Source organism: Trichomycterus rosablanca, chromosome 20, assembly GCF_030014385.1.
Source record: "Trichomycterus rosablanca isolate fTriRos1 chromosome 20, fTriRos1.hap1, whole genome shotgun sequence".
NCBI classification, from domain to species: Eukaryota; Metazoa; Chordata; class Actinopteri; order Siluriformes; family Trichomycteridae; genus Trichomycterus; species Trichomycterus rosablanca.
The window spans coordinates 23,497,649-23,522,839 of NC_086007.1; the positions used below are offsets into that span (position 1 = coordinate 23,497,649).

At 37.8% G+C, this 25,191-nt stretch overlaps 1 protein-coding gene across 1 annotated transcript; it reads left to right on the top strand.

Annotated features, from left to right (window-relative positions):
• Positions 1–2,302: 2,302 nt before the first annotated feature.
• On the top strand, positions 2,303–23,675 carry zgc:113279 (uncharacterized protein LOC553749 homolog). The gene is made up of 9 exons (XM_063016510.1): positions 2,303–2,357; positions 17,953–18,074; positions 18,157–18,225; positions 19,300–19,898; positions 20,082–20,187; positions 20,791–20,937; positions 21,038–21,098; positions 21,929–22,141; positions 23,533–23,675. Exons 1-9 carry the CDS (start codon positions 2,303–2,305, stop codon positions 23,673–23,675), a joined length of 1,515 nt encoding a protein of 504 aa, XP_062872580.1.
• The last annotated feature ends 1,516 nt before the right edge of the window (positions 23,676–25,191 follow it).

The following is a 25,191-nucleotide window of genomic DNA, read 5'->3' on the forward strand; positions in this document are numbered from 1 at the left end:
CAGTAACACACTACGCCGAGAGGGACTCAAATCCTGCAGTGCCAGGCATGTCCCCCTGCTTAAGCCAGTACATGTCCAGGCCCGTCTGAAGTTTGCCAGAGAGCATATGGATGATCCAGAAGAGGACTGGGAGAATATCATGTGGTCAGATGAAACCAAAATGGAACTTTTTGGTAAAAACTCAACTCGTCGTGTTTGGAGGAAGAACAATGCTGAGTTGCATCCCAAGAACACCATACCTACTGTGAAGCATGGGGGTGGAAACATCATGCTTTGGGGCTGTTTTTCTGCAAAGGGGACAGGACGACTGATCCGTGTTAAGGGAAGAATGAACGGGGCCATGTATCGTGAAATTTTAAGCCAAAACCTCCTTCCATCAGTGAGAGCATTGAAGATGGAACATGGCTGGGTCTTCCAGCATGACAATGATCCCAAACACACCGCTCGGGCAACGAAGGAGTGGCTCCGTAAAAAGCATTTCAAGGTCCTGGAGTGGCCTAGCCAGTCTCCAGACCTCAACCCCATAGAAAATTTGTGGAGGGAGTTGAAAGTCTGTGTTGCCCAGTGACGGCCGCAAAACATCACTGCTCTAGAGGAGATCTGCATGGAGGAATGGGCCAAAATACCAGCTACAGTGTGTGCAAACCTGGTGAAGACTTACAGGAAACGTTTGACCTCTGTCATTGCCAACAAAGGTTATGTTACAAAGTATTGAGTTGAACTTTTGTTATTGACCATATACTTATTTTCCACCACAATTTACAGATAAATTCTTTAAAAATCCAACAATGTGATTTCCTGGATTTTGTTTTCTCATTTTGTCTCTCATAGTTGAAGTGTACCTATGATGAAAATTACAGACCTCTCTCATCTTTCTAAGTAGGAGAACTTGCACAATCAGTGGCTGACTAAATACTTTTTGACCCCACTGTATCTTTAAATAGCATGTGTATATACACTAAACTGGAATTTGGTGAGGCTGGTACCTCAGAGGTTAAGGTACTGGACTAAAAATTAGAAGATCCCTAGTTCAAACACCAAAACCACACCAAGTTGCCAGTGTTGGCCCCTTAAGCATGGCTCAGGTGTAAGTTGAAACCACTAGATGTTGTACATGTAAATAAGAAAGCTGGAAACCTTGAAGCAGACTTTACTAATCAATCCTATATAAGCTAAAATTTTTATAGGGTAGTGATGGCTCAGTAATAATTGAAGGGTTGCTTGTTCAACCCTTAACACCACTAAAGTTCCCACAGTTGGGTCCCCGAGCATTGCTTGCTTGCATTGTCTGTCACAATTGTTCTGCAAAATGTAAATTTAAGTTCATGGCAGTGTGGATAATTGGATACCTTCTGTGTCAAAACCTAAAGCTGAAACATGCAAACATAAAACATGGTAAAAGGACCAAAAACCCAGATTGCTAAGTAATCTTACAGCAAATGCCCTTAATCTGTTTAGGTTCATGTTTGGAGGAAGCATTCAACCCACAGTGTCTACTGCTAAATGTTAAGTACTGTAGTGGATCCATAAAGGTACAGGCAGCCAATCTGGTAAAATCATAAAATTCAATAATTGCTTTGCATGGTGGTAAAAAAAAACAGTAACTAAGAGGTTATTTGCATGTGCAGGTGCACCCTATGGTGCCGACACTCTTTCCTGATACTATTTCCATACTTTTTAATAATTATATCCCATACTGGGGTGTAGCTTAAGAGAAAAGATCTGGGTTTGAATCTCAGCTGTATGTATTTGTATGTACAAGATTTGGCTTTCTCAAGTATTCCCAGGCCAGTGTGGTTATATTATTATTGGTTTTTGGCCTTGCACTTTATGCACAAAGATTCCTTAAAAACTTTCCACATATTTTATTAAAGTTATGGACTGTTAAATATCTTTCAACTCCTTTCAATAGAAAAATGTTCAAACTCCAGCCCTGACAGCAAGAAGCATAAACACAAAGGTCAAGTATCTGATGCTCACCCTCCTGATCTACTTGATGTGCTGATTTATGACATTCCTCTAGAATAAACAATGTTCAAATAGAACAAGTGTAAACTTTGCTGCAAGCAAGCTGGACTTTATCCTTGTCATTTAGAGGCTCAGACCATCTGACAGGTCAAATCACTGTATCAAGCCAATGGTCAGCCTAGGGGAGAGTAAAAATGAAAGTATCTTATTATCTTTTATCTTAATCTGTGGACTACAAGGGTAAATGGAATGGTTCACCTTTGCAAGTGCTCACATGTAAATGACCCACACTGCAGACGAACTGCATTCTACTATCAGCGTTCTGACGACGACAATGGTGTACTCCACCTTCTCCAGCCTGAGGCTGAATCTCACCGTATTTGATTGTGGTAAATTGCTACTCCACCTTGTCTGGCCTGAGGCTGCAGCTGAGAATTCATGAAAATGCTGAGTAGCCAAGTTTAGTGGATCGTTACATTTAGTTTTGGGTGATTCCAAAATATATGTGGACACAACTTCTAATAACTGAGTTCAAGTGTTGATATGATATGAAATCAATTATATTCTCCCACATTTGTGGTATAAAGCCTTTCCTATTCCAGTACCCTTGTGTATATAGCCAGGTCCAAAAGACATGGTTTGAAATGTTTGGTGTAGAGCAACTTAATTTTTCCAAACAAAGCCCTGACCTCAACCCCACTTAACTTTTTCTGTAGTTAATTGAAATGCTGATTACAAGCCAGAAAGAAACAGTAAGTAAATCATAAGTAATATTCTCTGGACAAGTGTGCCATGCAAGATTTCACAACATGCTCTCAGACTAATTATAAAGAAGGTCAAATCTGAAACCAGCAATATCAAAAGTTACACATTTAACAATATGCAATGACCTGCACCACAGCTACCGCAGTTTTTGTGTACACAAAACTCAGAAAAAAACAAGACGCATTTTGAAATACGTATCTACTGTGTTTGCTGTTGACATGCACACTGTCTGCTAGTCAGGATATACAAACACCCTTTCACAATTTCATGTTTAAACAAACATGCATCAGATCAAAACCTTATGCCAGTCGGCAGTCAACACTGTTACAAGTGGTGACATGTTAACATCCACCAAACACTACCTACTATGGGTTCATTAAAAGAATAAAACAACAAGAATATACAACGAATTATACAATAATATCATCTTTACTGCATTCATTTTAATGTATTTTTACATGTATACTAACATTCTGGTTGCATTTTATTGAGTTATGTATGTATATATGTATGCTGTTGTGTGTCCCTGCATGAAATGCAACTTGCATCTGACATCTGTGGGCACTGTAGCATGCCCTGGCCTGCTCAACAAACAAACCTCCCGAATAATCACCCTCTCTCTCACAAAGCTCAGTATCAATCAGCTATAGTCAAGGCATATAAAGAAAAGACCTAATACTGCCACAGGCTCTCTCTCTCAGGTACAGCCAAAGAAAATGAACACCTAATGCCCCAGGGCTTCTATTCACTCCAGTCCAACTTTATTTAACCTGTCAAAAGTTCAAGAAGATGTAAAAACACCTGTAAAAATATAACCATTTAATAGGGAGCTAAACGTACATGAATAAAGATGCATAAAATGGGTATGTTGAAAAATTATAGGTATGTGTTTGAGTGAAATTAACACTTTTGTTTTTGCTAATTTACTACTGACATTTCTCCCAAATACTAAATAGTTTATTAAAATGTTATATAAATATACTGTTTTAAATCATGCAAAGAAAACAATTTTATTCATTTTAAAATAACACAATACTAATGTTTCACAATACTAAGTTCAGAAATCATTATTATAATCATTATAATAATCTGGAATTTTTCTAATAGATTTTATGCCTCTTGCTCTGCTTTCCACCATTTTTTTTGACATTGCTTTTGGATTACTTTTAAAACCAATTTTGCATAAATTCAAGCAACTTGTTTTTTTTTATGACTTGTGAAGAACCATCTTTCTCTTGAACCTTACTGAAAACCTCTGGGCTGTGATCAAGTGTGAAGGTTGGGCTGGTTATGAGAGGGTCTTAATCCGGTGGTCTTCCATCCACACTTTGATTGACCTTGCTGTGTGGCAGAGAACACTGTCCTCCTGGAAAAAAGTAAAATTCTCCTCAAGAGCTGGGGAACATTGTCAGAGCAGATAAAATTTTACGGTGACATGTAGGCCTGTCCAGGTTTACGTCTGACCATTAGACAACCAGGTGTTGAGCCAAGCTGTATATTGAGCTCATAAGTAAAGATGACCCTACTCCAGTCCTCTATGGTTTAATCTTGGGGTCTTTTGCAAACCTCAAACTGACTCTTCTTTGCTTCTCATTGCTCAATGTTTTTTTTCTAGCTTTTTGCGAACTGCTGTTTGCCTTTTTTGTAGGTGACTTGATGTGGTAGTGGAATATGTTGGTGATTATCCCAGTGAGTTGAGAGTCATCCTTGCCCTCTGTTGGTTGGTAGCTTTGTTGTATCCACTGTCTGCTGCTTGACCTTGTTGTTTTGAACTGCCACCTTTGCATTATTACAATTTTCAACAATTGTCAAATTTAAAAGTTTTAAAAACAATTCCTAAACATTTGGCATGTTTGTAGCGATACATAAAGGAATGCATTTCACGTAAATACCTTACAACCAATCATGCTGATGATTCAACACACACGTGCCTGTCAGTTGAATTGGTTCAATAATCTGCCAGCAGAAAGTTTATATAACCATAAATCGTTTCCTGACAGGTATTTCCCACAATGATTTTACACCATGTTCTCTTGTCTAATGATGTGAAAAGTAGTAAAGTTAGCCATAACTTAAAGAGTTGCAACAAAACCTGAAAACAAAATGAACAACACTTACACAGAAAAGAACAAGCTGAACTGCACCACAATTAATTTTATTCCTACACCACCCACAAAAAAAACATTTAAAGATGCACATCAATAATTTGTGCATGTGCATGAATACCAATAACTACAACTGACAGACAATCTCAGTCAATCAATTTCTTCTCAGTAATGCTTTTTCATCTCGGAGAAAGTGAAATAGAACAAGGAATATCATAATATAGGGCTGATATTGGGCTGCTTCTCTACAAATGGGTGGGTCATTAACTTTAGTGAATGGAGTAGTGTTCATCTTATTGCCAAGAAACAAAACCAAACTACAGCCAAAATAACTAAAATAAAAAAGACTGGTTTCTAAAAAAAAAGAAGGTGGGGGAGTTGCTGATCACTTTAAGGGTTTAAACATCGTGAGTCTATCAGATGGACCTGTGTGACCTTCACGAATTACTCACTCACTCACTTTCTTAACCGCCTATCCAATTAGGGTCGCGGGGGTGCTGGAGCCTATCCCAGCTTTTCATTGGGCGCAAGGCACACAGTAACACCCTGGACGGGGCGCCAATCCATCGCAGGGCAGACACACATACACACACACTCATTCACCTATAGGGCAACTCAGTGTCTCTAATTAACCTGACTGCATGTTTTTGGACTGTGGGAGGAAACCGGAGCTCCTAGAGGAAACCCACGCAGACACAGGGGGAACATGCAAACTCTGCACAGAAAGGACCCAGACCACCCCGCATGGGGATCGAACCCAGGACCTTCTTGCTGTGAGGCGACAGTGCTACCCATCGAGCCACCGTGCCGCCCCCCTCACAAATTAAAAAAGCCTTATTAAAATTAAACCACAATGCTGCAGAAAAAGCTTTTTTTTTCTTACCATTGCTGTCTTGAAGCCGGTATTGACAAAAATACTATTTTCTTTTTAAATGCTTACAATTTATACATTAAATTTATATTTATTTGAGATGTTCGATGTCAGAACACATAAAAAGTGGTTAGAAACCGTTTTTTCTTTACAGTGACAAATATAAAACATTAAATATATTTTGGCAGATTCTATTCTATTGGTATTTTTTTTAATCTTCCTAATGCAGAATAAAGCGGTGTAAATTACTCTAGCCAATTTCTTACAATACCCAAAAAGGTGGCCTTACCTACATGGGCCAAAATAACTCAATATTAATAGTTCTTTTGGATAGTTGACAAAAGAGCCCTTTGGCCAAACACAGTTGTTCGAGGCACTTAGTAAAACATCTGACACTTACAGAGGATTTTACATTTTGAATTTCTTCTAATGAAGAAAAATGGATTTGTAGAAAAGATAGATTAGCTTTGTTAAAACGATGCTTCTGATTTTTCTGCCTTAATCGCATAGATAACGGGAATGAATGTTCATGTAAATATTAATGTAAGTTGTTTTCACTGCACCAGACGTCCTTTAGTGTGCATGTGATACTTTTAAACTGCTGCATTATTAATGCACAAAATTAAGTGAGCAAAAATAAAGAACATCATGTCTTTACTCTGAAAACCATCATTAGTTAGAAATCATTATTTACGCCCCACCTTCCACTACTGGGAGCATCTCTAGTCTCCAAACAGACACGTTATTACCCTGTTTCCTTGAAAATAAGTGTCTTATATTAATTTTTGCTCCCAAAGATGCGCTAGGTCTTATTTTCAGGGGATGTCTTATTTTTCCATGAAGAAGAATTCACATTTATTGTTGAACAAAAAAAAAAGAACATTTATTATATACTGTACAGTAGTTGTCATCACAAACCAGCATAACCAGACAAACTGTGAATCCTATCAAGAATTTCTTGTTACTACCATTATTTCCATGTACAACAATCTATGGTACATTTACCGATCCCGATATTTATGAACACAAAGCAAGATTTATTCAATGACAGTCATGTCATCATCTTCTGGAACATCATCACTGTATGGCGGCTTCCGGCCACCAGGGGGAGCTCACCACAGCACACTCGTACAGCACAGCAGGGACAGCGTACGGTCCAAACAAAAACTTTGCTAGGTCTTACTTTCGGGGGAGGCCTTATATTTAGCAATTCAGTAAAACCTCTACTAGGTCTTATTTTCAGGGGATGTCTTATTTTCAGGGGAAACACGGTATTGTCTCTCAAACCACTGTTCTAATCTCTCTAACTGCTGGGCTGGACGCCCCCTACTGGCAAGTGCGAGTAGCTGCTGTCTAATCCTCCAGGGTAACAATCATAAAACATGCATTATCCATAGGTACATTTTATGATTAGATTTATGTGCATTTATAGTGTGCTGAACACGTGCTTTGTTTTGTCACTGCTTCCCTAATGTTGTTCTAATCTATTTATTGCTCAAGCAGTATATTAGGGCATATATAAAACATAATGATTGTGCCATGGTTGGGGTGTTTCTGGATAAAACACGAGTGTAAATGAACGACAAGCTGAGTGATTTTAGCAACATCCTATCCAGCCATCTGGCCACTTCTTTCACACTAAACCACACCCTAAACTGGCATCTTACCACTAAAAACAATGTTTAAACTTCAGTTTGCACTGTCGACACCACAAAAGCTGGTTATTTTAATGGTAAATATCAATCACACCATATAAACATCCCTCCTTATTACTGGGTTGTATCAAATAAATTATTTGCTTCCAACTTAATGCTTAGTTTTAAGTTCTAGCACAACTGCACGAGTGTGCATAAAGCAAGGTCCACAAAGACATGTTTTGGCAAGTTTGATGTAGATAAACATCAGAATTCTGACCTTAACCCAATTGAAAACCTTGAGGATGAGTTGTATGAATTGAATGCTGATTCCAAACCAATATCAGTCATCTCACCTCAAAATAATCTTTAAATGACTGGGCATGAGAATTAAATTCCACAGACATGTTACAAAATCTTATGGATTTCCCAGAAGCTTTCCCTGAAGAGTGGAGGCTGTTTGGAATGGCATGTGCAAAAAGCTCATGGTCAGGTGTCCACATACTTTTAGTCATAAAAGGCATTACACACTAAATGTGTAGGGAAAAATTTTGGAACCACTATTCTTTTCAAAATCTGAAAAATAATCTATGAAGAAATTCCCTTAACTGCTAGATTCACATTCACACATTCACCTTGGCAAAATTGCTCAAGATCTGTCAGATTATCAGATGATCTCAAGTCTATTTTAAAAGTTTCTTGAATTGTTGCTGCTAATGAAAAAAAAATCACCACTATGCATCCCTGTGGCAATAGTGTTCTAACATATACAGCATTTTGTAGCATGGCCAAAAAGCTACACTTTGGGGTTTTTTCCTTTTGGCAAACACCAAATAGACTCTCGTTTGGTGTATTTTTTTCAACTCATGGCTTTTTTCCTCATCAATCTTCCATACAGCACAGCTTTATGAAGTGTCTGAACTATGCTTGTCCTGAAAAGTTTCCCCCCTCTGAGCTAAATATCTCTCCAGCTCCTTCAGAGATACCTTTGGCCTCCTGATGTCCTTCATACCTAGTTTAGAGTTGTGGAAGACCCCCTTTAGACAGATTAATGGTTGTGCCCTTATTTTCATTTTATAATCATGAATTTAATGGTGCTACATACTCTGATTTATACTTTGATTCAAGAACTATCCTAGACTCATTTTAATATCTCCTGGTACTTGTTAGAGGACAAGTTCCCAAATCAAAACAAATCAGATTTTACAGAATATCTAACAATGTCAAGTAAACAGGTACTTCAGGCTCTTATGATCGGATGAAAATAAATGGATTCATCTTCTGCAAATGCAAATTGTTTTTCTTGGGGAATTTTGGTCTTTCTAACCGACCTTTATACAGTTCATGGGGCAAAACACACGCATGTCCTCTTCCAGACAGGCAGGCATGCAGACAGGCAGGAGAATAACAAATTCAAGAGAAACCCGACAACAGGGCTAAGAATTGGTTCAAACATTTACAGGCATTTTGAACGAGAAGTAAAACAGACTTCCTCTTTCTGTATATAAAAAAACGGTTGGCACCACTGCTGGGGATTTTTTTTAGCTTATCTAGGTTAAACAACAGCATTGAACTTAAGTATGTCTCCCACCTTTGTGCAGTTCCCAGACCAGGTTTCTTCCATGGAAAGCTTTTGATATTGCTTAATGGTTTTCCCGCAAACATTCACTAGGCGGAGGGCTTTAAAATTAATCAGAATATACAGAAGCCTGAGGTCTACCTGATAATGATAAAATCCTGCTTGCCATTATGGTGTACATATAAACAAAAATATAACTATTGCTTACAATTATCAGATTAACAGATGAGATAGCACATGGAAGGTGCTGCAATGTCACCATGTGCTTTGGTATATTCCTAGTATTGCTTGGTCACGTCTGTACTTGCAGGTCTTGCTTAATTTCATCAGTGCTGTCTGTAGCATGTAAAAGTGCCTGCTTTAGTGGGGTTTAAATCTGTCAAGATACTTATTCTGTCAAGAGCACCTCATGAAGAACTCACTGCTGTGTTTTCTACAACTGTCCGAGTGCATGATAAAGGGCTGCCTGGATGCTCACTATGCTTGTTTTAATTATATTGCTGACTTAAAGGTCACTGAGGTCGACAAAGTAAACATGCACCTTGTTTTGTCATGTTTGACTTTTTTGGATTGCAATGACCTGCCATTTTTTTACATGTGAAAGTGACCCTAAACACAAAATACAAACTACATTTCCAGAAAAGTGGTAAAATGCAATAAAAAAGAAGAATGTGTGATTAGTTAATTGTCTTGAATTTTTATTTAATAGACAAAAGTAGAAAGAAATGATTTCCAGTGTTTTCACATATCTTCATTGATGCCTTTATTTAATGCCTCCAAAAAAGTTGGGAAAGAAGCAAAATGAGTGTCATAAGTTGATAGAATATTGAAATCAAGTGTTTAGAAAGATTCCACAGCAATGATGGGCTGTGGCTCACCACTTTGTACCAAACTTCATGAGAGAATTGTCAATCAGTAAATCTGAAAAGTACAATTCTCAACACAAGACTGCAAGTAATTTATTTCCTTTACCATCCACTGTACATAATATTGTATTATTTAAATTGAATTTAGAACAAACCTCAGTCCATATAGGGCAACGTCAGAAACCTACACTGAATGTGTGTAATTTTCAGACCCTCGGATGGTACTGCATGAGAAACCATCGTTATACTTTAATAAATATAGCCACATGGGTTCAAGAGTACTTCAGAAAACTGTTGTCACTTAACATAGTGTACCACTGCAAAAAATGCAACCTGACACTCTGTTACACACACAGAAGGCAGAAGATTCTATGTAGAAACACAGCTGTTTTGTTGTTGTTGTTGTTGCATTTTTTAAAATATCCCAACTTTAACAGTGAGGTGCGTCCAGCCTCGTAACACTCTTGGAGTTTTTGGGCCACTGCTGCCTTCAGGTTGCTCCCTTTTTTTATTTTTTTAAATATCTGTAAAGCTGCCTCATGACATTGTCTATTACTGAATGCTTTAATAGAAATAAATACAGTGCAAATGTAATGCACTAACACATTTCTCAGTGATGCAGAACTTGCTATGATTGTGATCAGCAAGAGCCACACATCATTACCACTCTGACACACTGGTACATATATAGAGCTCATCATGCTATTTTTCCCCTGAACTTTTTTTGAAGTATGCTTTGAGGGGGGGGGACTGGATTAACCAATGTTTTATGTGTTATGTACAGTAATAGAACAAGTTTGTGAATCCTACAAACCCTACAACATTGGGTTTAATTTTTAAATAGATCTGTAAAACATGTATTATAAAACGGATAGTTCCGGTCCTAAAATCTGATTGGCTGAGCCGCGTTCGAAGCCGTTGTAAAATCCCCGATAAACGCACACCTAGGACCACCTCACATCATTCCATATTAATACGCCACTGAATAGAGAAAGTTAATGTTATTTTCGCCCTCACGTTGCCTAGCAACACTGTTAATCGGATTACCTTGCGTCGCGGAAGAATGCTTTATTGTAAGTTTATACACAATAAATACATTTATGATTAAACATTGTTGTATTTATTATATTTTATGTTGACCGCCGTTTTATAAAAGCAATAAGCCACTCGAGACCGTACGTTACTGTTACGATTTTAGCACGGGGAAAGAAGTTTTGGGCACTCCGCTTCGCGTCGTGCCAAAAACGTCATCCCCGTGCTAAAATCACAGTAACGTACGGTCTCTCGTGGCTTATTGCTTTATTACATGCAATAAATACATAAGTGTGTAAAAGCCATTTTAGGACTGAGGCTAAGCTATAACCCATGTGGCAGTTGCATGTATGGGCATGTCTCACCCTTACCCATGAATCAGAGGCCGCTCAAAAGTCCACGAGTATGCTGACAATGCGGGCTGTGTTTGGTTTCACAATAGCAAGTCATCATTAACGTTCCATAACTCAAATCATTTATTAAAAAGGTCAGAAAGAATATGAACTCTGAAGTGCACTGAGGAAGGGTGTGTCCCCAGACAAAGTTGAACTTTATGAGCAAATATTTCAGCTTAATACCCCCCAACACTAATCAAACCTTTTCAACCGTCTCTAGCTTAGATTTCAGGGAAATTTCTAGTCAGAATCTCGACTTTAAGCAAAATCCACACAAAAAACTCTTACTGATAGTAGGCATCTCTGAATGATGTGTGAAATGTGAATGCAAAGCAAAGGATCAATACACAAAATATAATAAAGATGTACAGTATGTTCCCGATATGCACATTTCGTCCTAACACAGTTCTGATTACATCAGGGACGTCTAATCTCGTCCGCAACGGGCTGCTGCGGCTGCAGGTTTTTGTTCTAAGCAAGCTGGAACACACCTGACTCAACTTGCTTAATCAAACAGCATCTGATAAGTTGTAGCAGGTGGACACTATACAGCAGAAAGTAAACACCTAGGGCTGGTTGAAGATCCCATTACAAAATCATGGCCATTTATTTGGAGCATGCTGAGGAATTTGTGCCATTTATTGGATCAGATGCTGATGCAGGACGACAAGGCCTGACTCAGAATCAATGTTTCACTTTATTGGGTGTTTAATAGGGTTAATTGATACTGGGTTGGTGCTCCGGCAGGAGTTTCTCCACACCAACTTTTCAATGCATGTCTTCATGAACCTGACATTGCACACAGGGGTTCAGTTATGCTTACAATTTATTTTATATAAATAGCAATAAGACCTGTGTTCACATACGTTTGGCCATACAATGTATGTTTTGGTTGGTTGGCATGAGAATCAGCAGCCACTCCAGCCCTTTGTGAATAAGATGACTTGAGCTGATAACTTGAGACAATAAGTTAAAATTCCTAACTGTGGAGATGTTAAAATTCAGCTTCCTTAAGACAATAGTCCAGTACCTTACTCATTATGTTATGTAAGCTATTTGTGTGTGGTGAGTGCACACTGTTAGGCTTCTCGTTATTAAGTTATGAACATATAAAGTTCCCAAACACTGTTTGATGTTTGGTACAACACTCTGTGGGAATAAGGTCGCACAGGCTGCCATCCATTCTGACAAATCATCACTAGGCCCTAAGGTTACACCCTTTGTAGTGTGGGTTTATTCTTAAAAGCAAATTAAAATGATAGGCATTGGGAATGCACCCTGTACTTCTATTTAAAACCAAAATGAATGGGTTTATTTTTTAAATGCAACATTTAGTACTTGAGTTGCATGAGTAAAACGTCAAAAAAAAAATTAAAGCTCATGATTTATAAGTGTAAATCAGTCGATTGACCATTTTTAATAGCCATTTCAAATAAAACCCTCTTCCTCATTACAATTCAGAAGTCTTAAATGGCTGCTATTGGTGTTTCCACTTCAAAACGTCTTTTATGGGATCATCATTTCAGATTGGACTGCAGCTGTTGGGTTGGCAACTCTACATAATAAATATCTAATCTTATTTTTTAGGGTCGATATGACTCTTTTCTTTTCTACCAACCAAGCACAAGCTACACCTACACGTCGTTTTATCAGATTAATTAAACAAGTCTGAATCAACTGTATTATGTGTAATAAAACACCTGCTGCCTCTCCAGCCCTCGGAGATCAGACACTGCTGCCTCTCATTCAAGCTATAAAAGGAAAACTACCCCACCCCAATCAGTGTCAGGCTACAGTATTTTACTGCCATCTAGTGTCAGAGTCTAGTGATAGCTCATTGGTTAAGGTACTGGACTAGTAAACAGAAGGTTGCAGGTTCAAGCCCCACCACCACCAAGTTGCCACTGTTGGGTCCCTGAGCAAGGCCCTTAACCCTCAATTGCTCATTGTGTAAGTCGCTTTGGATAAAAGCGTCTGCTAAATGCTGAAAATGTAAATGTAGAGTCTACTTGTGCCGTTCGTCTTGTTGACTCTGCTTGCACGTATTGCTGATGTGCACTGGTGCTTCCTCAGTGTATTTACCTATGCAAATGTTTGTACTACGACGAATGTCTCACCTTATTTTGGTACATGATGTACTTGAACTTTCCAAGCAAGGCAGGGTAATTTTCAAGAATGTAACCCTTAATGCCTTGTTTTTCAATAGTTTGGGTTTGGTGGTGAAGAAAACATGGTTTTCATGGCATAACCATAAAGAACCTTCTTTAGTATGTTCATTTCTTTAAAGGAAAAAGAATAAGTATCTTAAATACCACTATAATAAAGTATTTAATGTCCACTATAATAAAGTATTTAAAGTATTTAAGAATTGTATTAATAAAAGGACAAGATGAAAACCCCATTTATATCTCTTTTTTTTTTTTTAAACACTGCATCAGGACCTTGATGTTTCACAAAGGTCTAAAGTACTTTAGTAATCTAAAATCAGTCATCAGAAATTGTTCATGTTATTTACAGAAAAAAAGTAAACTCAAAAGTCTTATGCCAACTGATACCAACTGGTGAAGGTTGCATCTTGGTTTAGGGCTTGGTTTACTGCATCAGAACCTGGATACTTAGTCATATAAAGGACAACGAATTAAAGTTTATAATTTATTTATTATCATTCATTTACTGCTTGTTTTATCCTGGTCAGGATCTGATTTATTGGGTGAAAGGCAGAAACACCCCAGTGTTGGTAGTACATTCTAATGATCATTTTAATGTAATTTACTGTTAATTTATTGTTTCAATAATTGCTGATCTGTTTTCACTTGGTTTTCTTTTGTCCCTGAATCTTCTAAAAGCCTCCCCAACAAAACCTCCCGAACGTTCATGTTTTAATGTGGGTCACTAGATGTCAGTGTAAACACGGTCTAATTTAACATGAACCTGTAGGACCTTCATTGCAGTTCTGACACGGTTTCTATTTAAATGTAGTCATTTAAAGTGAACAAACTATTACTGCAAACTGAAAAAATATATACTTATTATATTAATATTACATTAATGACAGGACAGGTAGTTACTGGTTACACAAGATTCATCAATTCAAGTTCAATATCAAACACAGTCATGAACAATTTAGTATGTCCAGTTAACCTGACTGCATGTCTTTGGACTGTAGGAGGAAACCGGAGCTCCTGAAGGAAACCCACGCAGACACAGGGAGAACATGAAAATTCCACACAGAAAGGACCCAGACTGCTCCACCTATGAATGGAAGCCATCATGCCACCCATATAAACTAAATATGGGCATTCATGGGGATAAGCAAAAAATACACTTATTAAGGAAATTAGAATATCAAGTTATATAATATCCAGCCATCTGAAATTTTTCATTTATTTTGCAGCATTGTGGTTCAATTTTGGTCCATTGTTTTTGGAAAACATTCTTCAGTTCCTCTGGGATACAAGGTCATCTGATTGAGTTGCAATTTTAAGATCCTTTATTTTCAATTAAATTCAAGTCAGGAGTCTAGAAACCAGCATTAAATTATTTTGGCTTAAGGTTTATGATAGTTTTTAAATTTATCCAATATGTTCTAGTACATGGCGTCATTATTATTATTTTTTATCTGACAAGAGTACATCACTAGTGTTCTAATTTGTCTAAAACTGTACATGTGTTGTGTCAGCATCTCTTTGCTTTTTAACCAAGCAGTTTTGCGTGAGATGTAGGAATAAACATTAAGGTAAATGATGCCAATTACTGTTTTGAGTGAAACTGTGTTGTGTTGTGCTGCTTTCAATGACACTAGTGACGTCTGCCCTGCATTCCTTACCATTAGTCCGAAAGCATGAACTCCATGAACGCTTTACCTCTGTATATGTACTGTATAATTACTGACACGTATGTTTAAGGTGTTTGCAGTGGTGTTTAATTTTATTTTCTTAGAAAACTTTAGGAACTTCAGGAAGCTGCATACATTAATTTCAGTCAGTGTAAATGTTTATAATGACAAAAATAATTTGCACTTTTCTTTTTTGTTGTTTGCAGCAATTATAACCAAATCTGAAACTACACCCCACCTCACCCCACTTACTGAGTTCAGATGTTTCGACCACACCTATTGCTAAGACGTATACAACCAATTTTACATCATAAATATTGTGTTTTTTACATTACATAATTACACAAAATATTTTTACATTGAAATTACATTATGAATAACATTATATAAATAAATGGTCTTTAGCTGTTTTTCCTGATACTTTATAATTTCCTTTTATTTTATCAACTTTTTGTCCTTCAGGTCGAAAATGCACAAAAATAGTGTGCTCAAAACTTATGTAGGTACTAGTCACACCCAGGCATAATTACTGCCATACCTGTTAAATTTAAACATCACTTAAACAGAACCTGTCTGACAATGTAAAGGAAACTAGAAGGTCTCACATTGGAAAGGGGTTACAAAGCCATTTCCAACCACTCTGGGACTCCAGAAAACCACAGTCAGAGCTATAATCCACAACTGGAGAAAACAGAGGTACAGTTGTGGCAGGCCAACCAAAATTTCCCCAAGAACCCAAGCCCTGACTCATCCAGGAGCTCAGAAAAGAACCCAGACCAACATCTAAAGAACTGCAGGTCTTAACTGCCTCCGTTTAGCTCAATGTACATGATTTAACAATAAGAAAGACACTGGGCGAAAATGGCATCCATGTTAACCACCTCTTTATCCTGGTCAGGGTCGCAGGTGGTCTGATTAATTGGGCAAAAGGCAGGAGACACCTCTGACAGGTCAACAATCCATCACAGAGCACACACACACACACACTTAGTGCAATTCCTAGTAGCTCCAGTTGCTCTGACTAAATGTCTTCAGACTTGTGGAAGGAAACCGGAGCACCTGGAGGAAACCCATGCAGATACAGGGAGAACAAGCAAACTCCACACAGAAAGGACCCTGTCCACCCAGTCAGGGAATCAAACCCAGGCCCTTCTTGCTTGTTTTTTTCCTCTATGTGTTTTTAATAAAAAGATCCCATCATGTGCTGAGATTTATTAAAGTAATTTGAACATGATTGATGAAAGCTTGTAGCAGCTCAGTATTTTGTTTTTCAATACACCGTCATGACAGGGCAGGTACCGGGTGTTAAACCCTTCAGGCATTTCAGCATTCTTCCAGTTCAATGTTCCAGTCCCACCTTCATAAGGAAGGTACTAACCTCACACAGGAATGCATCTTCACACACACTTCTGAGCATTTGATTGTGGAGGAAAGATGCCTTTGCCATTTTTCTTTTGTTGTTTGTCATCTTGAACTGGTTCAGGAACTGTTCTGACTGAGCTGAACTCTTAACTGTTAGGCTAAACATGGTGAGGAGAGACGTAGGGAACACGAGACGTGAACGAACGCTCACAGGTTGTGAGTGGAGAGATAAAGAACCTGGTGTGTATTCATGCGACGGTTCACCGCTTCTCGGGGCACCAGCAGTGAACATGAGTGAAACAAATCCACTGACACTGGAAGTCTGTAGCCTGGGTGTAAATACTGAGCAAGCATCTCGTCCTCTGAAAGGTGGGTAATAATGTAAGGCTTTTGTTTGTTGACTGCTGTCAGTGAATTGAATGATGGCTTTACACATGATTTCTATTTATGTAATTATTGTGAGGTTAAAAGATGAATGGAGCAAGAGCTAAACAGCAACATGTGCCCTGAGGATCTGGGTTCGATCCTTGCCTCTGGTGAATAAAAGAGAAATGTCCCCTTTGTATGGCATGTGGACAAACATAAGTTGTGATCTACTCCCACTTCAAAGCACGGTGGAACTCAAAATATTTTTTCCTACTTCCTCATGCACTGCCTAGCATCACAGGACTGATAGAAATTTGTCATCCCTTCCACCCAAAAGCCAAGTGGCCTTTAACCCAGAGTTACTTGGATGGGTTGAAGTTGCATACTTCAGTTGTTGCTTTATTGTAAATGTAAAAGTTTCAGGACACTTTGAAATAAAATTTCAAAAGTCTAAATAACTGAAAACACACTAACATAATAACACTCTTTTTTATGTTGAACATTTTGATATACTGTATCTAATTGACATTACAGACAAATTTTACATTATTAGCTAAAAGTAGGTCAACAATTTGATTGTTAATTTGTTAACACCCCAACCACATCCTTTGTCATTATAACCTAGCCTCTTCTTTTCTAGAAAGGCTTCTTACAATATTTGATAGTACCTGTGAGATCATTTGCCATTTAATCATTTGTGACATTAAGTGTTGATCTCAAAGGCATTCAAAAGGGAAAAGAGCATTTAAAACCAATTCTTAATAGACCTTAATTGGTGCACAGACACACACACACATGTTAGAACAGGAAACAGCAAATTTGGCAGCATTTAATTTAATGTTGGGACATTAGGAACATGTAAATAACACAGAGAGCAATGGTTTCCAAAGTCTTGTTGTGCTGTGTTTAATAACCATTAGCACAAAAAATATATGACATATATATGGTCATGCTTAATTCAATGGCTGCAACATGTAAGAAAGTAGTAGCAGGAATGTTTACCACTGTGTAACACCACCTTTTAACATTTTGTAATCATCTGGAAACATTTCAGCTGACTTTTTAACTTTGTGTAGGTATCAGAAAACACAGTGTCCATTATTATATTTAAAAGTTGGATTAATTAGACCTTTTAGATCTAGCAACTTAATATTAAACAAAAATCTTATTTCAGGATCAAAATCTCAAAAATCCAAAGCTGATAAGAAGTACCTGGGTGTCCGAGTGAAAATGCCGGTCAGAGATATGCTCAGGAATATCCGCATAGCCAAAGGCATGGACCCCAAAGATCTGCAGGTATCAATCATTTCCTATAAAATGCTAATATGTAAAATTTAATTCTAGACATTTGACATCTAATTTGTTTTCTCTCTAGAAGAAAGACAACATGGGATCGAAAGGGGATAAAAAACGAGTCAACATGAGTAGTGATCGGAGGAACAGGCTGGTATGTACCATACGTTTTACAATGTTTGGGTCACCAACTTATATAAAGCTGCAGTAAGTAACCTGGGATTTAAAGACCAGTCTGGTGGAAATGTGGCATTGCAAGGAACTAAAAGTCCAACACTTTGTTACCTTGATTCTACTGTGCCCAACCCACCCCAATTTAACTAAGACTTCCAGTGGCATGTCAACAGGGTCATAAAGACTTTCAAAGTGACAGGTGCTGTAAGTAGAAAAGGGGTACATGCAGGGGCATCATGCACCTTTTTTTTCTTTACACAATGTACAATGTCCAAATCAGTTTTTCTAAATTGACTCAAAAACTTTTAAAAATGACTGTTTTAAATGTCTAAAATCAACTTTTTGGGACAAACATTTTTCTGGATTTTCTCCCCTTTTATCTCCCAAAGTAGTCATTTTCAGTTCCTGATTGTGAATTTGCTGCCGCTTGCACAAGCCCTGATCTGATCCTTAAAAGCCGGCGCACCACATGCCTCCTTAAACACATTTCCTATTTGCATCCGCTTCATATCACCTACCAGTGTTGGGTTCCCACACAGAGACAGTAAGAGCCTTGCTAAGATCCATGCGTCTCGGCCAACCTCCACACCACCCTAAAACTCACACAGACGCTGGGTCAATTCCCGCAGCTGCAGTGAAAAGAAACCCTGTCTAACCTTTCCTTTGTGTGGACACCTGACCTGGTCAGTGGTTCTGCTGAGATTTAAACTTCAGAGTTTTAACTCGTGCTAGTACCTTAGACCAGTACTGAGCCACCTGAGCCCAGGGACACACAGCAATATGGATCTAGGGTAAAAGAATAGGTGCCCAGGCTCCCACTTGCCCCTGTTTTGCATGTATAGTGTCTAAAATTGAAGCATTTATTTATAAAAGAAAAACTAGATCTGACCTTGAAAGATTGGGCTTTTCAAACAACCATGTTTAAAAACTTCTTGCTACTTTTTAATTTTTTTAATTAAAATTTACATACGGTAGCTTTAAATAAATGAAATATGTCTTTATGAAATTAATACAATTTTACAAATTAAACATATACTGTGAATATCTATTCCAGAAAAAGTGGCAAACAAAGAGCTTGGAAGAGCTTGCTATTATCGTTGAGGTGCTGGAGGAAGATCTTAAAACCAGTACAACCCGACAGCCAAGCAAGCACCCGTCATCCAACTCCTTCCCAGAGCTTGGAAATAAGTTCTGGTGTAAGAACGTAACTCATCATGAGCAGATAAATGAATCCCCTTCACCTCCAAGCTGCTGTTCAGCCATTAAAAATTCCCCAACTCAGTCCATGGAAATCTACGACTACCTGCCGTGTTCTGTTTATAGCCAGGCTACCTCTCCCTACTCAGACATTCAGGACGGTTATAGCAGTGGTGAGCCAGATTACTATACAGACAGGAGCTATGATGAAATGACTTGCTCTCCTAGTCCCAGCGAATGGCAGGCCCAGTCCCCAGATCGCTCATATTATTACAACCCTAAGATGGACCACTGGTGGAGTTCAACACCAAAAATAAAAAGTCAGACATACGCCTGCTCAGTGCAAGAGGGGTGGGACAGCACAACATACTTCTGGACCCAAATGGAAAGAGAAGAGCATCTTCTGAACAGTATCTCTGACCAAGAGTTTCTGGCTGTTGATGAGAATGGTAGAATGTAAGTCGTCCTGCAGTTTTGGGCAAGCTAGTTTAGGAATGAAGTTAGTTGATCTATAGTTCAGCTAAACACCAAAACAATAAAGCAAAGTAGCTAATTACCAAAAATAATTATATGAATTTTGCCTTTTCATTGTGTTAATACTACTGAGACCAGAATTAATTTTAAGCATTCTTTTTTTAGACTCCTACACAGAGCCGTCAATGAGGGAAAAAGAGCTCTTGTATATGTGATAGCCAAAAGAATGGCGGATCTAAAGAAACTGGATAGCAAAGATAAAGAGGGAAAGGTAAATCTTACACACCACAAACTCATGCATTAAGTTTAGGCATTTCAGTCACACTTACTGCTAACAGGTTATGCCTCTGCAAACTTAGTAAGGTCCATAAACACATGTTTGGTGTGGCAGACCTTGACATCAAGTCCGGTAAATATGCCTGGGATCAATTAGAACAGTTGTGAGCCAGGCCTCTTAATATTACAACTGCTTCTTTGATTGACAATGTCCTACAGACAGACTGCATTATAAGCCAATCTAAGGAAAAGAAGCAACTATGGCTTACCACTTTTGTGCCACACTTTCAGAAGAGAATTGCTAATCGTTCAAAGAGAACATTTCTTAATGCAAGATTTTGCAACTAATCTAGTCTTTCACCATCTACTGTTCATAATATTGTAAATAGATTCAAGGAAGAGATTCAGAGAGAGATCTCAGTCTTTTTTAGCCAAATCAATTGCAGCTTAAAACATAAATGATTACTTGAGAGAATGTTCCAATATACATCATCTCTACCATCATACTATGAATGTACACTTTTACAAATTCATATACTCATGAATTGGAAAACTAATACTCTTTTAATACTCTTTTTCTTTTGATTTGTATTTGCAGACTGCTCTTCACTTAGCTGCAGAGAAAAATCAGCACCTCATGGTTGCAGATTTAATTGCCCTCGGTGCAAACATCAATGAAAGAACTAACTATAGAAAGACATGCCTCCATCTCAGTGCAGAAAATGGATACATCAGGGTTTTAGAGGTAAATCTTTATATGCTGCTTAAAATATTGATTGCACAAACATCTTATTCCCTTGGCTTTGCGATTCTTCAGACTGACAGATATTGCATGGGTTTTACAGGTGCTGAAAAGCTACATGAAAAGTGGAACATACATTGATTTAGAAGCCAGAGATTACAATGGTATGATTTATTATTTATGTTAACACTTAGCAGCTAAATTGTTAAAACGTTTCTAAACATAAAAAAAAGTTTTCAAAACATCTAATTGGTTGTCATGATTTTACATCAGGACAATGTCAGTATTTAAGGACCACAAGTGCATAAACAAGACTCCTAAAACCTCAGAGCTTAGCTTAGCTAATTAGCTGACTTGCTAGTGGTGTTGCTAAATCACCTACATAATATTGTTATGGAATGTTTAATGTTAGGCTATTGGTAAATGAAGGTCTAAGAATAAAATGATGCATGTACCCAATACTCTAATACTAAAATATCATTTGTTTGTACCAGTGACAATACAAGTGTCAGTGGTCTGTTAAAATACAAGAGAAAGGTTAGCACAGACTGGGAATGAAAAAAGCAAATACCTACAATGAGGGCTAACAGGATATGTGTTTCTAATAAAAAAGGCCAGTAAGTTTGAGTAGTTTTTACTCTACTGCAACTAATACACTCATCCCAGAAGTGACCATGTTAGTGTTACTGCGGTGCTGAGACCCTTTTTATTGATAAATTGTACAGAGCAACAAATGGGCTGAAGTCAGTAAATGTATATTCACAAAGTTTTTCTGTATGGGAGGTGTAGTTTATAAAATGATTAAATTAATAAATAGACAACCCACGTAGGTCCTTGGTATGTATATATCAGTGTATTTTAAGTGTGCAATGTAAAGCAAAAAGTAGAAAAATAGTTTAGAGGACATGTTTTTAGTAGATAGATTTGTTTTTTTCCGTGTTTTGGAAAAATTAGGATTGGATGATGTGGTGTGTGTTGTGTTAATCGTAAACAGGGCTCAGTGCACTGCAGGTTGCATCATTAGCTTTGAAGAGCACAGTAGGGGAACTGAAGAGAAGCGTAACTGTGGGCCAGGCCAGACTGCATTCTCTACGTAAAGAGCAGATGATGGAAACCCTGAAGTGCCTCCTGCAGATGGAATGCAACCTGCAGAGCCTGGTGAGGCACGACACTTGGTCATGTGATGAAATCAAAGGTCCTCCTCCCAGTGACTTTAACACAGGGTAGGTGTTGTTTCTAAAAGATTCACGATTCATGAGACTTTATTGTTATATACAAGTGTATAATTAAAATGAAACAACATTAATTACTGTCCACAGAGGTTGAAAGCATATCATTAATATTATATAATATTATTAAACTCTTATATACACCTATTAAATCATTATGAATTTATAGACCTGCTAAATAATTATGAGGGATGTTCACATCCAGTACTTTGGATATATAAAAGAAAAGCTCAAAATATTAAGGAAGTTCTTGGTTATTAACATAGTTTAGCTTTACTAACAGGAAGTTAAACAGCATTCTCAGTCAACAAGAGTGTTTAACACACTTAATTGACCATTGTGCCACCTGAGCACCCTGGCTGACTATTTGTTTTCCCCAACTGCATATTATTTATGCCCCCCACTTCACCATAAATGTGATTCTCAAGCTCATCTTCATTTTACAAAGGCAGCAAAATGGTCCCAAAACATACAACCAGCCTACTTAACAGTAGGTACGGTGTTGCTGACTTTGATACACTGACATTAACTAAGGCTAGAGACATCTGGAGATCTTTAATGACTTCCAGGATAAGTTGTCACTAAGCTTTCGGAGCAATTTCAACCATTTGGAACTAATGGCTTTCATTGTGGTCCTAGAAATGGTTTTGTAACCTTTTTCTAGACTTAACAGGGCTGGTTTTTTTCCTTAGTTCTTTTGCAATTTTGCTAGAAATGTTAAGGTTCCTGCTAGACCTTGGTGGTAAGGATAAAATTAATGTTTAGCTAAATTGACTTATGAAATAAATTTGGTGAATGTTTTGTTTAATGATTTTAAAATCTTTCATTGAGTCAAATATGCAGCTACAACAACTAAGATAGTTTCTGAAAGTAAAAATGCAAGAAAAGTGATTGTGGGGTGTTTGAAAAAAGACCAAGTGTTGCCCTGCTGTGCCTAATACAGTAACACCACAATAATCTACAATCACAATTCTCTTATTACATTTCTGTTGCTGAAAATGGTCCACCACTTAACAATGTGATTAGCACTGGTTCATTCATGGTGTGTTTTTGCTACGATGACCATGGGATTGAATTTAACACAAAATAAACTATAAAATGTTCAAAAGTGTTCACAGTTTTGTACAAACTCCATTAGCTGAACAAAATAGTTTAAGATAACCACACAGCTAACTAAAACACGTGTTTAATTTAAACGGACCAAACGACTTCCGTGGCTATTTTTAAATGACTACATTTCCCATGATACACCGCGCTCATCAATGATCATTTGCAACACCTGGGCTGAGCGCTTTATTAGCGTGAGTTCACGACGGCGCTGCGCTTAGTCTTTGAGTCTCATTGACTGAGCCGGAATTATATCGGTTAGAGAAAGGAGAAGAGAAAGGAGAAGAGAAAGGAGAAGAGAAAGGAGAAGAGAAAGGAGAAGAGAAAGGAGAAGAGAAAGGAGAAGAGAAGGGAGAAATGAAGGGAGAGGAGAAAGGAGGAGAAAGGAGGAGAAAGGAGAAGTGAGAAATGAAAGTAGAAGTGAGAAATGAAAGGAGAAGAGAGAAATAAAAGGAGAGAAATGAAAGGAGAAGTGAGAAATGAAAGGAGAGAAATGAAAGGAGAAGAGAGAAATGAAAGGAGAGAAATGAAAGGAGAGAAATGAAAGGAGAGAAATGAAAGGAGAAGTGAGAAATGAAAGGAGAAGAGAGAAATGAAAGGAGAGAAATGAAAGGAGAAATGAAAGGTGAAATGAAAGGTGAAATGAAAGGAGAAATGAACAGTTTTAGGAGACTGTCTGTAGTTACCTGAAAGAATCTCCGAATGAATTTTGGATGTGAGCAGTGTTACTGAGGTGATTCAGGAGCTGCTCACGTTCACTTAGAGTTAAAAACATTTATATTAAATTAGAGCATCAAACATGTGGTCGGGATTTGGGCAGTTGCACCCCACCGTCATAACTCAGTGGGTAGAGGCGAGTACTGTTATTCTTCTGCCCTGAGTTTGAGTCCGGTTCAGGGTGGTCATCATTTATACTCAAAGTAGCACAAGCACTCATTCACCAGTGGGGAAACTAGTTTTATCTGCACTGTGTCCAAACTCTAAAGTGGTGAAAAATACACTGATCAGCCATAACATTAAAACCACCTCATTGTTTCTACACTCACTGTCAATTTTATCAGCTCCACTTACCATATAGAAGCACTTTGTAGTTCTACAATTACTGACTGTAGCCCATCTGTTTCTCTGCATGCTTTGTTAGCCTGCATTCACCCTGTTCTTTAATGGTCAGGACCCACACAGGACCACCACAGAGTAGGTATTATTTGGGTGGTGGATCATTCTCAGCACTAATACCTGCTCTGTGGTGGTCCTGTGGGGGTCCTGACCATTGAAGAACAGGGTGAAAGCAGGCAAAAAATTTTGTAGAGAAATATATGGACTACAGTTAATAATTGTATATAATATATGGACTGTAATTAGTAATTAATTTGCAGTACTAATATTCAATATCTTTTATTCTGTACAGAACTGAAGATGTCAAGCTTTATTGACTGAGTTTACCCTGCCCTCCTGATCAACTAGAACCGGTTTGTCCAGTCACACAACTGATTCTAACAGGATGTGTGGTGTCTGCCCGCGAAGGCAGTGTTGTTACCTGACGGTAAATGTTTTTGGGTGAATACAAGTTCTAACCTGCCCCAGAAAAACAAAAGAGCTTTAACCTATATATTTTATTAGAGGAGAAGCAATTCTGTGGTGTGGTAAAACTATGTATTATACAACCAAAAGATGTTGTTGTACTATGAGGTGTTTTGTGTCTATAGTTTAACAATAACATTAATGGTTGTGCATCAGCTGGTTTCTGTGAAACTTCCACTGTTTGTTACATTTAGGTAGCAACTATATCTAACAATTATAAAAGTTAGAGAGGCAGTATGGTCTGCATGTCAATTTAAAGGTTATGGGTTCTTTTCATTTGTAATCAGAGTTTATATTGTATAAATAGTTAATATAATGCTAAGTGATTTTTTTGGCATAC

Excerpts from the sequence above, each read along its gene's own strand:
- zgc:113279 (XM_063016510.1), top strand. The coding sequence starts at position 2,303 with ATGGTGTACTCCACCTTCTCCAGCCTGAGGCTGAATCTCACCGTATTT. Across the intron at positions 18,226-19,299 it reads GTGATCGGAGGAACAGGCTG|AAAAAGTGGCAAACAAAGAG; the intron begins GTATGTACCATA and ends TATCTATTCCAG. Across the intron at positions 21,099-21,928 it reads AGAAGCCAGAGATTACAATG|GGCTCAGTGCACTGCAGGTT; the intron begins GTATGATTTATT and ends AATCGTAAACAG.